This window comes from Mercenaria mercenaria, chromosome 2, assembly GCF_021730395.1.
Source record: "Mercenaria mercenaria strain notata chromosome 2, MADL_Memer_1, whole genome shotgun sequence".
In the NCBI taxonomy this organism is placed as follows: Eukaryota; Metazoa; Mollusca; class Bivalvia; order Venerida; family Veneridae; genus Mercenaria; species Mercenaria mercenaria.
In genome coordinates this window covers 13,333,094-13,346,493 of record NC_069362.1, presented here as the reverse complement: position 1 = coordinate 13,346,493, position 13,400 = coordinate 13,333,094, and the positions used below count along the sequence as shown (strand labels likewise).

The following is a 13,400-nucleotide window of genomic DNA, read 5'->3' as shown; positions in this document are numbered from 1 at the left end:
AATTCTTGTTTAAACCTGTTTCCGGTAATTGGTTTCTCTAATACTAGTATCTGTCAAAAGCTTCAGTATCGATTAACAAAGTAAAGAATTTTATTGAATCCATTGACTCTGATTACCTCCCTTTATCGCTGTCGCCCTGGCCCCGGTTGTTCGAAACTTTAGCCGGCCGTTAAACTAACAGCCGGTTAAATTTTGATTCAAAATACTAGACTTGGTGGGAAACACTAGTATGATGTTTTGATTTTATTGTAAAGATTTTTCAGTGTTCATAATTCTTACCTCGTACATCTTCTGAAATGCCGAAAAAGACCCCTAAAAGTTAATCAATCGTTAGCTTAATCGCTTGTAAAAGTTTCGAACAACTGGGCCCTGCTTGTTAAAGTGCTTCTGTAACCGGCATGTAATTATGCATAGCATTTATGTGGCAGCTGTTTCGTCCTTTTAAACATAAACATTACGGAACTTAAAATATTTGATATCCTGTAAAACAAGCTGAATTTGGAATAATGGACTTATCAGAATGATTTAAAAAAGTTCAGAACATTTTTAGTTTCGGATGGAAGCACGGACGAACAGATGGATAGACAAAAGAAGTATAAAATACAAATATTTTATAGCTCTTTAGAAAGACAATGCTGGTGGTCTAGTGGTAACACGCTGGACTGTCAATCCAGAGGTCCGGAGTTCGAATCCTGGTCCAGGCACTGGAAATTTCTGAGATGCTCTGGAGTGTCTCCCACCTTACTTAGAGGCCTGTACTGGTTCTTCCCAGGAAAGACGGCTTCGCGTGTATCGGTGCTATACACCGGGCACGTTAAAGAACCAGACTGTCTATTCGTAAAGAGTTAGGCCAAGTTAGCCGGACAGGCCTGTATCTAAAAAGGATTTCTCTCTATCTGTTCTGGGTGCTTTTATCTCACTCTGTCCCTCTGGTCAGATCGCTCAGTGTCTGTACTAGTAGAGGATGAATTTCACGCCCTGTCTAGCTGCGTTTGCTTTATGTAAAGAGCCTTTGAACGTGTTGATCATGAAAAGGGCGCTATATAAATCTGGTATAATAATAATAAAATAATAATAATAATGCTAAATCTACATCCCTCTGCCTTTGGTGGGGATAATAATTGTGTCAGCATGACGTTTAACCAATATCGGCAAAGAGGAACTGTTTTGTGGAAATGTTCGTATTGTTTACATGTTTATAGATATTTCTATGTTCTCCAGCAGCTTAGCTTCTTTGACATCCTGTTCCTTTCCTTATTTTCTGTTAATATATTTTCATTTTCCCATTGTGCGTCCTGATAAAGATGTTTTTCGGTCCCTTACATAATCCAGTTTAGTTTTTTTACAGCCACACTATCAACAAATATAACACTTATTCAAGATTTATTTTTTTTTTTTTTTTGACATTTATATGTCTTCAATAGATAAGGATCAAGGTTTAATCTATAGTCAACCTAATAAAAAGGAAAAAGATCTCCGCGGTTATTTGTTCGTTTTGTCGGGTTACGAGTCACAACAACACATTACCATTTTCAGCTTTTGATAGTGGATGAAGACCCTAGGTGCCCCTCTGGACATTGTTTGAGACAGGGGCGGGTAACTGAGTAGAACCACCAACATTCCGTAAGCCAGCTGAAAGGCTTTCTCGCGTACTTCTGAAAGACTACCGAAACTATGAAGTTTAGTTGTTAAACGGCTGTCATTTATTCATTTTAACATAGCTGTTCATCAACCAAAAAAATATGAACCTAGAAAAAATTAATTATTTACATACATTAGATAAAAATGTCAAGAATTAGTCTCCCGGACGGAAATATCACAATTATAATTAACTTAGAAGCATGCATGCGCACACAGCATTAAGCTTTATAGATGTCTTGCAGGCCATCCGGGCATTCCGCCAAGCAGCTCAGGGTCATAGTGAACTTTGATTTTTCCATTGAAAGAAATATTTAAACCATTTAAAATACCGACTTCAATCTGTTCAAAAAAATGCCTAGGTGTATAGCCATCTCTCACTGAACGCGATATTGTCACTAGTTCGACCGAATGATCCGTTAACTTCTTGAAAAGATATTTTAATAAAATAGATCTAGTGGAAATTTCCGACTGTGTCGCATTATGCTCTAATACGGATGTTTGCTCTGGTATATTTGAACCGATGCAAAGTCCAAACCTATAATCTTTTTCATAAATTCTAAGTGATTTTGGTGACATTCGTAAACAGAACCCAGTCTTCTGTAAAGCCCGAATTTGTTTGATGGTAAATGTTGCTAATTTCGCTAACAATTGCTGCACAAAATCATTCGTACTCAACTTCAATGAGCACAAACGTACTGTTTTATCTGTTACAGATCTGTCGAGTTGATGCTTAAAATACCTATGTAAATCAATTTCTGCAACACCATTACATGTTTTGGAATTTTCCAGGGTGTTATACGTAAATTTGCAAACACGTTTTGCTCGTGTAATTGACAAGAGTTCCATTAAAAACTTGTCCGATTCCTTTTCATGAGTGAAAGTGATTGGACATATATAAGATGCTATTAAACTTGATAACCGATTTAACCTGCTGTAACTTAGATCTGCTTTTAATAGAGGTTCTATTGCATAACTACGACCGTAGTAATCTTCGTCTATATCAAGAATAATGTTTTCACTTTTTGCGATCCAGTCACTTTTTCCGAAAAAGGCTAAAGCCTTGTCCTCATGTATTTCTTCAACAATAAGAATCTTCTTTATTTTGCATATACTACTTGGAATAATGAAATCACCGTCACTACTGCTTTTATTTGCCATTCTACTTACATTGGTTAATGTTCTACATTCAGATTGTATTCCACTTTTCGTACAAGCGCAAAATCCTTTCTGTGTAGAATTGCCATTGTGCGTAACTGAAAACAGTCCGAGGCGCACAGTTGACATGAAATAACCAGATTCGTGATTCGTTTTGACCCAGTCCGGCCATACCCATATCACACGATTGACCAGTCCAGTCATTGCAGACGCCTGTAAATTAAAGAACAATTACTGAAAGAAGAAGTGTCTATATTTAGCTTGCTTACATTGTTCTATACGTTATTACATGTACAATAAATTTTGTTAGAACATTCTTACCTGAATAAAAGCATTGTTTGTCTGCATTAGGAATTTAAGCTGCCATTCATGCGGCCAGGCGAAACCTGGATATCCCGGGACATAGAGGGGCGGTTCGAGATCAGCGTGCCCATCGATATGTACCTGAAATTATTTCACGCTCATATTAATACCATATAAATACAAGTTTACATTCTTTTTCTATCAAAAAACATTATGACGAGTATTCAAAGTTTTTTTAGATACGCGCTTCCGTAGTAATTGTTTCCTATATTGAAAAAGGAGATGCTTGCTTGGCGAGGCTACAGGCCCAGAAGCGTTTTTGGCAATGTTGTGCATCAGTGTCTGCAGAGTGTTCCAAGAGGAGACTGCTCTGCAGTCGGGTCATATATCTCGGATGGGTATTTCTGCCGAGAAGGATCTGTATAAGATACTTTAATTTTATTTTATCCGGACAATCTCAGTATTTGATTCACCTCGTACAATAACGGCTATTTATCACCGGAAAGTGGTGTCTGTCGGCGGATTTACATAAAACAAACATAATGCATCTAAGATATTCCACTGGGACTCCACACAGTTATTCTCTGACACTCATATGTTCCTAATATCTGATACTCGAAATAGTCCATGTTCTCATTTTTTTTGTCAAGTTATTATCGCTATCCCATCGATATCTTACCACAAGACCATTCACAATAAATGGTTCCTTTTCAGAGATTCAGATTAGAGATAATTAAGTATTTCTTCCTTTTTTGACAATTAAACATGTCTTCCTTTTTCAAAAAAAGGCCAATTTAGAAAAAAGTAAACGCTTGTTTTTAAGTCAAAATGTTAAATTGAGCCGTGCCATGGGAAAACCAACATAGTGGGTTTGCGACCAGCATAGATCCAGACCAGCCTGCGCATCCGCGCAGTCTGGTCAGGATCCATGCTGTTCGCTAACAGTTTCTCCAATTCCAATAGGCTTTAAAAGCGAACAGCATGGAGCCTGACCAGACTGCGCGGATGCGCAGGCTGGTCTGGATCCATGCTGGTCGCACACCCACTATGTTGGTTTTCTCATGGCACGGCTCAATTTATAAAGTGTACGGTTTAAACTTAGTCAGTGAAAGACATACCAGTGTATTTCCAGACTTAGGTATTATTTCTCTCCGGGCTGCGGCGAACCAATATGGAATTACTGAAATGCAATTCAAAAAGAGGGATAAATGCATAAAGTTTTAAGAAAACGATACGTGATGTTTCAATACAGTAGTTATTATTAAAATGAATGTTAAGGTGAGTATGACGCGTTGTGAAATCGTATTCGCTGAAATACCTTTTTTATTATATGAGCCACGCCATGAGAAAACCAACATAGTGGCTTTGCGACCAGCATGGATCCAGACCAGCATGCGCATCCGCGCAGTCTGGTCAGGACCCATGCTGTTCGCTTTCAAAGCCTATTGCAATTAGAGAAACTGTTAGCGAACAGCATGGATCCTGGCCAGACTGCGCGGATGCGCAGGCTGGTCTGGATCCATGCTGGTCGCAAAGCCATTATGTTGGTTTTCTCATGGCACGGCTCATATTAAGAATGTACGTAGGTCTAAACATTTCTGGAAGGCGCTTTAAATCATACAAACCACCCTGATCGTATAGCTTAAGTATAGGTCAGTAAAGGATATAAAAATCATCAATTTTTAAACAATGTTCGCAGCTTAGGCTAACACTTACTTGTATACCTAAAAGTGTTATTGCATAAAGTATTCCTAATATCATATGTAGATTTTAGAAAAAAAAAATTATTTCCTTCGACTGAATGACCTTTTTATGTGATTAAGGTGGTATTCTCCTCTTTCACTGCATATATAAGGGAATAAAATGAATTAAAGAGGGATACACGGTTCCTTTCAGCAAAGAATACTATATAATAAACAGTAAAAGCTTTTAGGTACATGGGGTTTTCAAAAATTGGTGACGGATAAGACATTTAATTCCATTTCGTGAATTATAATTTTTGCAATTATACGGACTTTGATCAATTTTATCTAATTTGTTTCGAGATTTTAAAGACCTTTCAAAATATTTTCTTGTTAAAATAAAACAGAAGTATTTCATAAAGCGCTATACGTGACCTTAAATATTCAGAATGTCGCTTTAGGTTTTTTTTTATTACATTCTTTTTGTCCAATTTAATTGCAAATGTATGATACGTTATTCTTATTGATCTCCAGCACAAAGAAATTGTTCTGTGTCTTCAATTAATTCTGTTTAACCAAACGGAGATTTATAGACCTAAGTAAATAATGCGCTTCAAATTTGCAGAAGCCTTTTACACAGATAACAACAAAGCAAGACTGAACACAAAAAGGCCTTAGTTACATTGAACTAACAGAAGTAATGAGGGGAGAATTGTATTGTCAATGCTTTGAAATGGCACATTCAATAATCATTAAGTAATGTTACAAGGCAATCCCATCTAGTTAATACGCCCGATTATCCCTATAATATGGAATAATTAAGCTATTTCGTAGTTTTCTTGTCATAGTTAGTATACTTGTAGGATGAAAATTGTTCATTTACGTGATGTTTTATCATTCTACCGATACAATCAGGAAATGAATAATTTTTTCCTCTGGCTGTTTCAGTCAGTTAAACATATCGATGTTTGTACACGCTAACAACATGTACAGACGAAACCATAAATATAATTCGAAACCACTTGAAAGGTCATGCCGATATTTGCATGTGCTGCAATTCTCGAGCATCGCCAAATACACACTCGTGTATTCGACATAATATCCGCTGTCATTCTTTGCCTATCTGACACCATTATCCTACATCTTATTTACATATTTAATGATATTTGAAACAAAATACAGAGAGAAGAAACCGACAATAATTCGTGAAACAATTATGATTAAAACCTAGATTTCAGTTTTATATTATAAAAAGTTCATATTATTATTTACAATTTATTTGAAATAAATACAAATCAAATTTGACGACGAGTGGATTTTACGTTATAAGAAATGTCAAAGTTATCTAAGTCAGTTTGTGGTAACAGATTATTGTACTACGATTTTAGAGTTACAATTTTATTGTTTATTAAAGTATCACATGTATAACTATACAAACAGTAAACACATATTACAGCACATATTTTTTAAGATAAAAAGTTTTGTTATACATCCACTTGTACAGATTAATTATTATACTGTCAAGAGTCTATATCTGTAAGTCATGAGATCACAATTTTTCATGTACAGTAATTGTCATTCTAAAGATTCTTTGTAGTATAAGTTAAGAAGAGAAAGGTACAAAATTGGTGTAAGAAGCAAGGGCTCTGTCACAGCCTTAAAGCACTTCAAATAAAAATGTCAGTTATCAATACCTTTGTTATTATTTTTTTTATTTGAGAATGGCATTTGCACAATTTTAGCATCAGGTGTGTTTAGTTTTCTTAATTCCATAAATTACTACAAGTACTTGAAATGTCATCTATTTCTGTCGTTAGTATCTAAAATGATTCCCCAAACACCAACGCAGTCTCAAATCGGTAGTACAGAAGTAGACAACCGGTTTTAAACTTGAAAATCAAGATTTAGCCGACTTTCCAAGTAAATCTCAATTTTGCCGTAAAAGTGCATTTGTTGTACCCATTACGTTTTTAAATTTTGCTTACTATTAAACTAATAAAATACTATCAGTTTGATCCCTGGGATGGGTGTTGGGGAGAGAGTAATTTTCAGTGTGGATTTTACACAATAGGTTTCAAGGAGCCATTATTTTCTGTATAAAATATCGATATCATTATGTAACATTATTTTATCAGCATTTCTTTTACTAATCTTTTATGTCTTGTGAGACTGTCCTTGTCCATATGCAATCAAAAAATAGAAAAGAAAAGTGGGTTGAAAATATAATGCAAGAAAAAAATCTGAGATACGGCTACTATAAAGTATATACCGTACACTGCACTTACTAGTATGATATTTTTTGTCAGAGATCATGTATAAAACGGTATAAAAACTACATTTAGTTTCAGGGTCTTTAAGAAACAATTTTCATATCAAACAATGAAACGGACCTGAGTGACAAACATAACGGCAGGTAAGTTCTAAAAGTAAAGTTCCACCTTTTGGGCACTTATCAGACATTTACTATTTTTCACATCCCGACTTAAACCAAATATTTAACTTTGGTTTACCTTAAATGGATTTTGAGGCATGGCTGTGCGTTCCTTAAATACGTTCCGCCTTGTGAGTTTAAATCAATGCAAGTGTTCAACACTACAGTTTTAGACTGTCATTTCCTCGTTTAGTAAAACAAAAGAAACTTTCTAGTGGTATTCTTTCATGCCAAAGCTGTACCATATTTTGCACTAAATAACTACAGACGAAAGATAGTTTAACAACTGTGAGTTTTGTTTGATTGTAAATACTGGTATTTTTCATCACTGAGTTAGTAAACTTTCAAAAGGTGGCATTTGATTTTAAGTTGTCTTACCAAGATAAGTATGATAACTAAATTTAATATACTTTTGAAAAACAAGTTTCTCATCTTCTACAAACACAGAACATTGACATGCGAAGTACTCGTAATATAAGACACAATTTGCTCGAACAGCATCTCTTGAAAGCCTCTTCTACTTTTGGCATACCTCCGTGAGAAACAAAGGTCTATGAGGCGTAAATATTTAATGGCAAACATTCTCTTGAGCAGAGGTGTAATTCCACTTAAATGTCTAAAATGTCGCTTGTTCAGATTTTGTAAAGATTTTGTTCATCTCAATATTTAATAATTTACCGAGGAAATTAATTTACCTAAAGTTATTATGACAATATGTGACCATATTTCCGTATTTGCATTACTGATCTGTGTTATTACTTAACCAGAAATAACGAAATACTAGACTTTGCGTTCGCTGTTAATTTAATTAATCTTTGTTGTTGCTTTTTAGCTTTCATGTCTTCTCACATGATTTCTATCATACATCATTTATCTAAAAGAGCGGACAGTTGTGACGAATGGACATTCCATATTTCATTTAGACATGTATCAAGAAATGGGGTACTTCTTACTATTTACGTGGGTGCATATTGTATGTCTTGCTTCTTTGCTGCTTTGTTGTTGTGAGCAAAATAGCATTATGCATAGAAGGAATAATTGTCCTGTATGTAACAAAAACGTTGAAATGCTGTATACATTTTATCATGATAGTAGTTAATAAACTTTAATTAAAATTTTTACCACCTTGACTCTGAAACACAGTATGGTAAGGAAACACATTGGCAGAACATGTTTTCGTTATAATAACCAATCATTACATACTATAGCTTTGCAACATCACATATACTTAGTTATTACCATAACCATGATAACTATCTGTGGTCGCAATAACTTGTTGTATGTTAAAAAATTAGATTTGAGCATTTTGCAGTAACCAACACTTGACATACGCGACACTTGTGATAGCTTTTTCATTTATACAGCTTGCTCGGTGTTTTTTGTCCCAGTACCTACTTTGGCACCCTTTCCTTGAATAATAAATATCCTGATACTATGAAACTGACATTTTCTGGACATTACCATTTGTACTTTCTCTTCCAAAATAAATGTACAGAGAAATATACATTGTATATTCAAATATTCAAACCATAATCATATTTTCACCTAATTATCGCAGAGATGACATCCATAGAACCACCGACCTTGGCCTCCTTGCGTTAATCTATCCCATCAACAGTAAAACATAAGATTTATCAGGCTTTGATTGTATTTAGAACTCAGTTTATCTTGGTAAATAGAACAGATAAAAATTGCCTTTTAAGTTTTTATTCTCTTAAAATTGCCCATGAATTGTCAGGGCGCAAAGTAAACTCATCGGATTCCTCATATTGGATTGTAATATAGTCTTTTCTAATATCATGGAATTCATTCTTTAATTGACGTTTGGATTATGTACCTAAAACAAAGATAAAAATCCAACAGGGAATATCATGTTCCAAAAAAACGCAACTCGCAACACGAGACATGCACACTGCCAACACACACACTCACACATATACAAGACAAATACAGGAACACAGTGGGACACCGCTTTGGAACGATCAATGACAAAAACACCACTGAGGAGAAAAGTAAATAGTGTAAACAATAAGCATCAATCGGTACATGTTTTCCAGTTGTAGTGGAAAAGAAAAAACATGCATGCAAAACATGTTGTGTATGTAGCTGTTCTGTTAGTTTGACGATTCATATAACATATATACATTTAACCAACTTAGCAGAGATTTTGATTTCACGACTTTTGAGATAAAATGAGAAAAAAAAACAACAGAAAACGTTTTCTAATAACATTGAGATTTTTATTACCTTTATAATAATAATGATAATAACATTATTTGAAGAAGATAACATATTTGGCAATAGCCAGCCTAACATGGTCTTCGAACATAATAATGTAAAATATCATCCTAACATAGATAGTGAAGTGAAAGACATTAATCAAAATAACGTATTATGAACAGATCAGTTCTTAGAAGCATAAACAGTATAACGTAAAATGAACAGAGATTGAAATAAGATATTGACAAATGGTGAAAGTACGGGAAAGCGTTGGATCACATCTAAAGAAAAAATATTGTTATTATGTCACACATACAAAAAAAAACATGATATGAAAACAACACTTTAAGAGAGGACAAATAAATTAGAAAGAAAAAAAGAAAAACGGTTAAGAAGGGGGAAAAGTTGTGACAGAATCGTGACATGAATTATACATAAATAATTAGATAAGAAGAGAATAAAACGAAAGCAGTGCCATTAAGTAAACTAAGTAAAAACAATCAAAAGAAGATGTGTAGAGATTTATGAATTATTTTTGTGTGCTATAAATGTACATAAGACTGACTTTTCGTGAAACTTAAAATGTCTGAGAAATCGTGAGTGGGAAGAATGAACAGTATACACAAATGAATGGCAGTGTGGATGTTGGTGGTCAGAGAAATGGAATGCACAAATCCAAACAGTCACGACAGTACCCTTCCCCCCTGACACTATCTTACCCTATTGCTGGATACCAGTGCTTAAAACTTTACATGGTATGCCCAAACGGGCTGCATATAGACGTTCAAAACCTTTCTTGCTGTATGACCTTTTGGCAAAATACAATAATATCAAATTCAAATCTAAACAAGGCTAAATCTTTTCTAAAGTGCTTTTCTTTGCAGAAATTTGTTTTATAAAATCTGTGCCAAGTACATTGAGCATTGATAAAATATGGGAGTGTTTTTAAACATGTTGAAATGGTAACAGAAGTTGTTGTATGATCGAGACATGTGCTCAGTTTTAAAAGACGGAAATAGGGACTGATTGGGTGGTGGTGGGGGGGGGGGGGGGTGCTGACCCCCAAGTGTCTGTGAATAAAACAACGTGTTAACAATTCTTGCAGTTTTTTCTTATCTTACACCGTTATAATAAACGAGTCTCTGACTAGCATTTGACAAAGCTTACCTTGTCATGATTTCGCTAACTTAGAAAGAAATCCGTTTTATCAGTAGTCAGCCGTCCTTTGAGAGGCAGTTAATCAGATTGCTAAGCTAAATGATAAAATACAGAAGCAGACTTTTAACAAAAGTTAAAACTATAGCAAAATCAATCTCGGGTTATTCTGTAATAAACCGACCTTGAACTATGTTGTGCGCGCACCTTGTTCTAAATGCTTTGTAATTTACGTTCCTCTGATTCTCGTCTCACGTTGTTAGAAGTAAGTCGTGTTAGTATCGAAATAATAAGTATCTAAATCAGGTTTATCGTAGAATAACTCTCGTTTTTCATTCTTATGCGTAGAAATATATTGCTCAGGTCTTCGGCAGCAAATTTAGATAAAAATGTCAAATTATTGTAATATACTTTACGATAAGACAGAGCTGGCTTTGGTAACGTACCTTCATGGTGTTCTTCTACAATATACACGTGCACAGTATATTCTCCTCCTCCTTTAAAAGAGCTATTGTCTTTATCCGCATGCGGCGGCTCCTTAATTATGGTCATATTAGCTACCCGATGCTTGCCATTATGTATTTGTGAATGTACATCCCTTTTCACTTTAAGCCTTCTAACATGAAATCTTTTATGTATATCGCGGTTATGTTTTAAAGCTGCTATATAAAAACTCACCATCACACACATCGTTATCAGGGTAAACACATACCTTATACAATTTCTCCTACACAAACAAATCATTGCATCTTCAGAGAACATTTATGTTTTTAAATCAGTTTCCACTAAGTCATGTATCATAAAATGTTGTTTATTTTATTTAAATATTTTTCGGTGTTTATAACTAAACTAAATTAAATTACTTGTTTGCATTAAATCCAATAGAACTCTAGTGGATGCTATCGAATTTTATTCATGAGATTAGCTAAATTGATCTAAGGCAAAAAGTCTAATGTAGACACATTTTTGAAGGCTCATCTTGATACTTCATTGATTAGTGTTTTTGCCACCGACCATTCTAAAGTGAATCTCCAGTGTGTTCCTGCATTTGATTGAGCTTTATTTTCCTATTGTTTTACTCTTTTTTGTGAGATTGTCAATTATTTTCACAACCATTCATAAGCTGTAGTTGGCATTCCTGTTGGATCCTTGATTCTTGTATGAAACATTCTCTTTTTCTTTATTTTTCAGAAAATGTTTGTCAACATGATGGTATGTCACATAAAATATCCAGTCCTAAGTATCAAAGGTCACGGTCACACATTTGGGGTCATCGTGTCAGATCTTGTGGAGCTGGGTAGAAGATTCAACACGAAGAAAAACATGATCGGTCGTTACGCCTGCACTCTCCAGGTTCTCCAGTATTTCACTTCATAGCTATATCCTATACAAATCATACATTTCTTGAAAACCAACGTTCAATTTATATTAGTCAAGCTAGCAGTAATAGGTATACGTTAATTAGTATTTATCAGCTGTCAGTTGGCTGTATATGGAAACAAGTGGTGATTTAACACGGTACATGAAACAAATGTAAAGAAGTATAAAGTAGATACAAGACGCTTCTATATTGAACAATATTTTTGCCATTTGATCAGTGCTCACGACTATTGTTTAACAGATGTTACAAATATGATTTTAGCGTCTTTGTTAAAAGATACAAGAACGTAAAAATAGACAATTTGTTAAAGCATTAAATTATCTGTGAGCTGCAGATAATTGCTTTCGTAAATAACCCTGGCATACATAAAAACGTTAATAGCACAAAATGTTTATGTGTCAAAAAGTCTGCATGTAAGGTGCATGAATCTAAACATTATGAACTGTTTATAATATGGTTTTACTTTACATTGACAAAACACATAATATACACGTAGTTGAAGCATCTGTTAAAACATCGATCCAAAAGCCGTCTGCTGAAAAATGAAAACATATATCAATAACAACAGGAGCGAATGTAATTTCTTGTTTCTAAATTGATAAAAAAACGTTTGTAATTAAACGCACTCGGCCATTTGTTCCATGTTCCTTGTTGCATGACCATCTATTACAGTGTTATACATTAACAGATCCCACCCATACACAGTCAACTAAAAGTTAATTGATATAATCATACTACACGTGCACGAGGTAACCTTAGTTCATGTTACTGAAATGAACTACTTGTCACACTTGATATATGAATTGACAGGTAAATGCTTTTAAAGAAATCGCATTTCTCTTCATACCCGCTTTGTCTCTAAAGACTGGAAGTGTGTTTCTTAATGCTGATGCCTCTTGCCAACTTAATGCTTAATCAAAAGAAACTTAAATGTAGCTTAGGATAATAACCGCAGGCACAACTTCTTTATTTCAGTTCCATCTTAAGTTGGTCTGTCTGACACTTATTCCGATCGCGTTTTTCATAATAGTTATTACTCTTCAACTGTTTCAATTAAAAAAGATGTATCCGTTTATAGTGGCTAAATTTACATTACAAATGTAATGTAATTGGCATATAGGATATATTTGTTATGGAAATACATTTTATCCATTTGTGTCACGACCTTCTACCAAGGCTGTCAAACAAAGTAAAAGAAACAACAAATCTAATGTGTACAAAAACATTTCGTAAAACTAAAATCATGTTTATATGACCGAGTCTTGTCATTTCACAACAATCTTCATGGTGTAACATGAGATACCATTTTGACGTGTTCAAAGTTTTCTGTATGTTGTTAATGTTTTGTTGAGCAGTTTTTCAGCAGTAGTTCTTGTTGATCTCCTGATCAAATACCTAAATAGTCATAGTTTCATCTATGTTAATAAATGTA

General features: G+C 34.4%; 1 protein-coding gene across 1 annotated transcript; it reads right to left on the bottom strand.

The window, feature by feature from the left end:
• Positions 1-1,366: 1,366 nt before the first annotated feature.
• On the bottom strand, positions 1,367-12,522 carry LOC123563238 (uncharacterized). Its single transcript, XM_045355926.2, has 4 exons — positions 11,034-12,522; positions 4,218-4,279; positions 3,118-3,240; positions 1,367-3,009 (listed from the first exon to the last, which is right to left on the bottom strand). The coding sequence occupies exons 1-4, from the start codon at positions 11,347-11,349 to the stop codon at positions 1,867-1,869; spliced, it is 1,644 nt and encodes a 547-aa protein (XP_045211861.2). The 5' UTR covers positions 11,350-12,522; the 3' UTR covers positions 1,367-1,866.
• Between the last annotated feature and the right edge of the window lie 878 nt (positions 12,523-13,400).

Excerpts from the sequence above, each read along its gene's own strand:
- LOC123563238 (XM_045355926.2), bottom strand. The coding sequence starts at position 11,349 with ATGTTCTCTGAAGATGCAATGATTTGTTTGTGTAGGAGAAATTGTATA. Across the intron at positions 4,280-11,033 it reads TGTAGAAGAACACCATGAAG|TAATTCCATATTGGTTCGCC; the intron begins GTACGTTACCAA and ends ATTGCATTTCAG. Across the intron at positions 3,010-3,117 it reads CAAACAATGCTTTTATTCAG|GCGTCTGCAATGACTGGACT; the intron begins GTAAGAATGTTC and ends TTTAATTTACAG.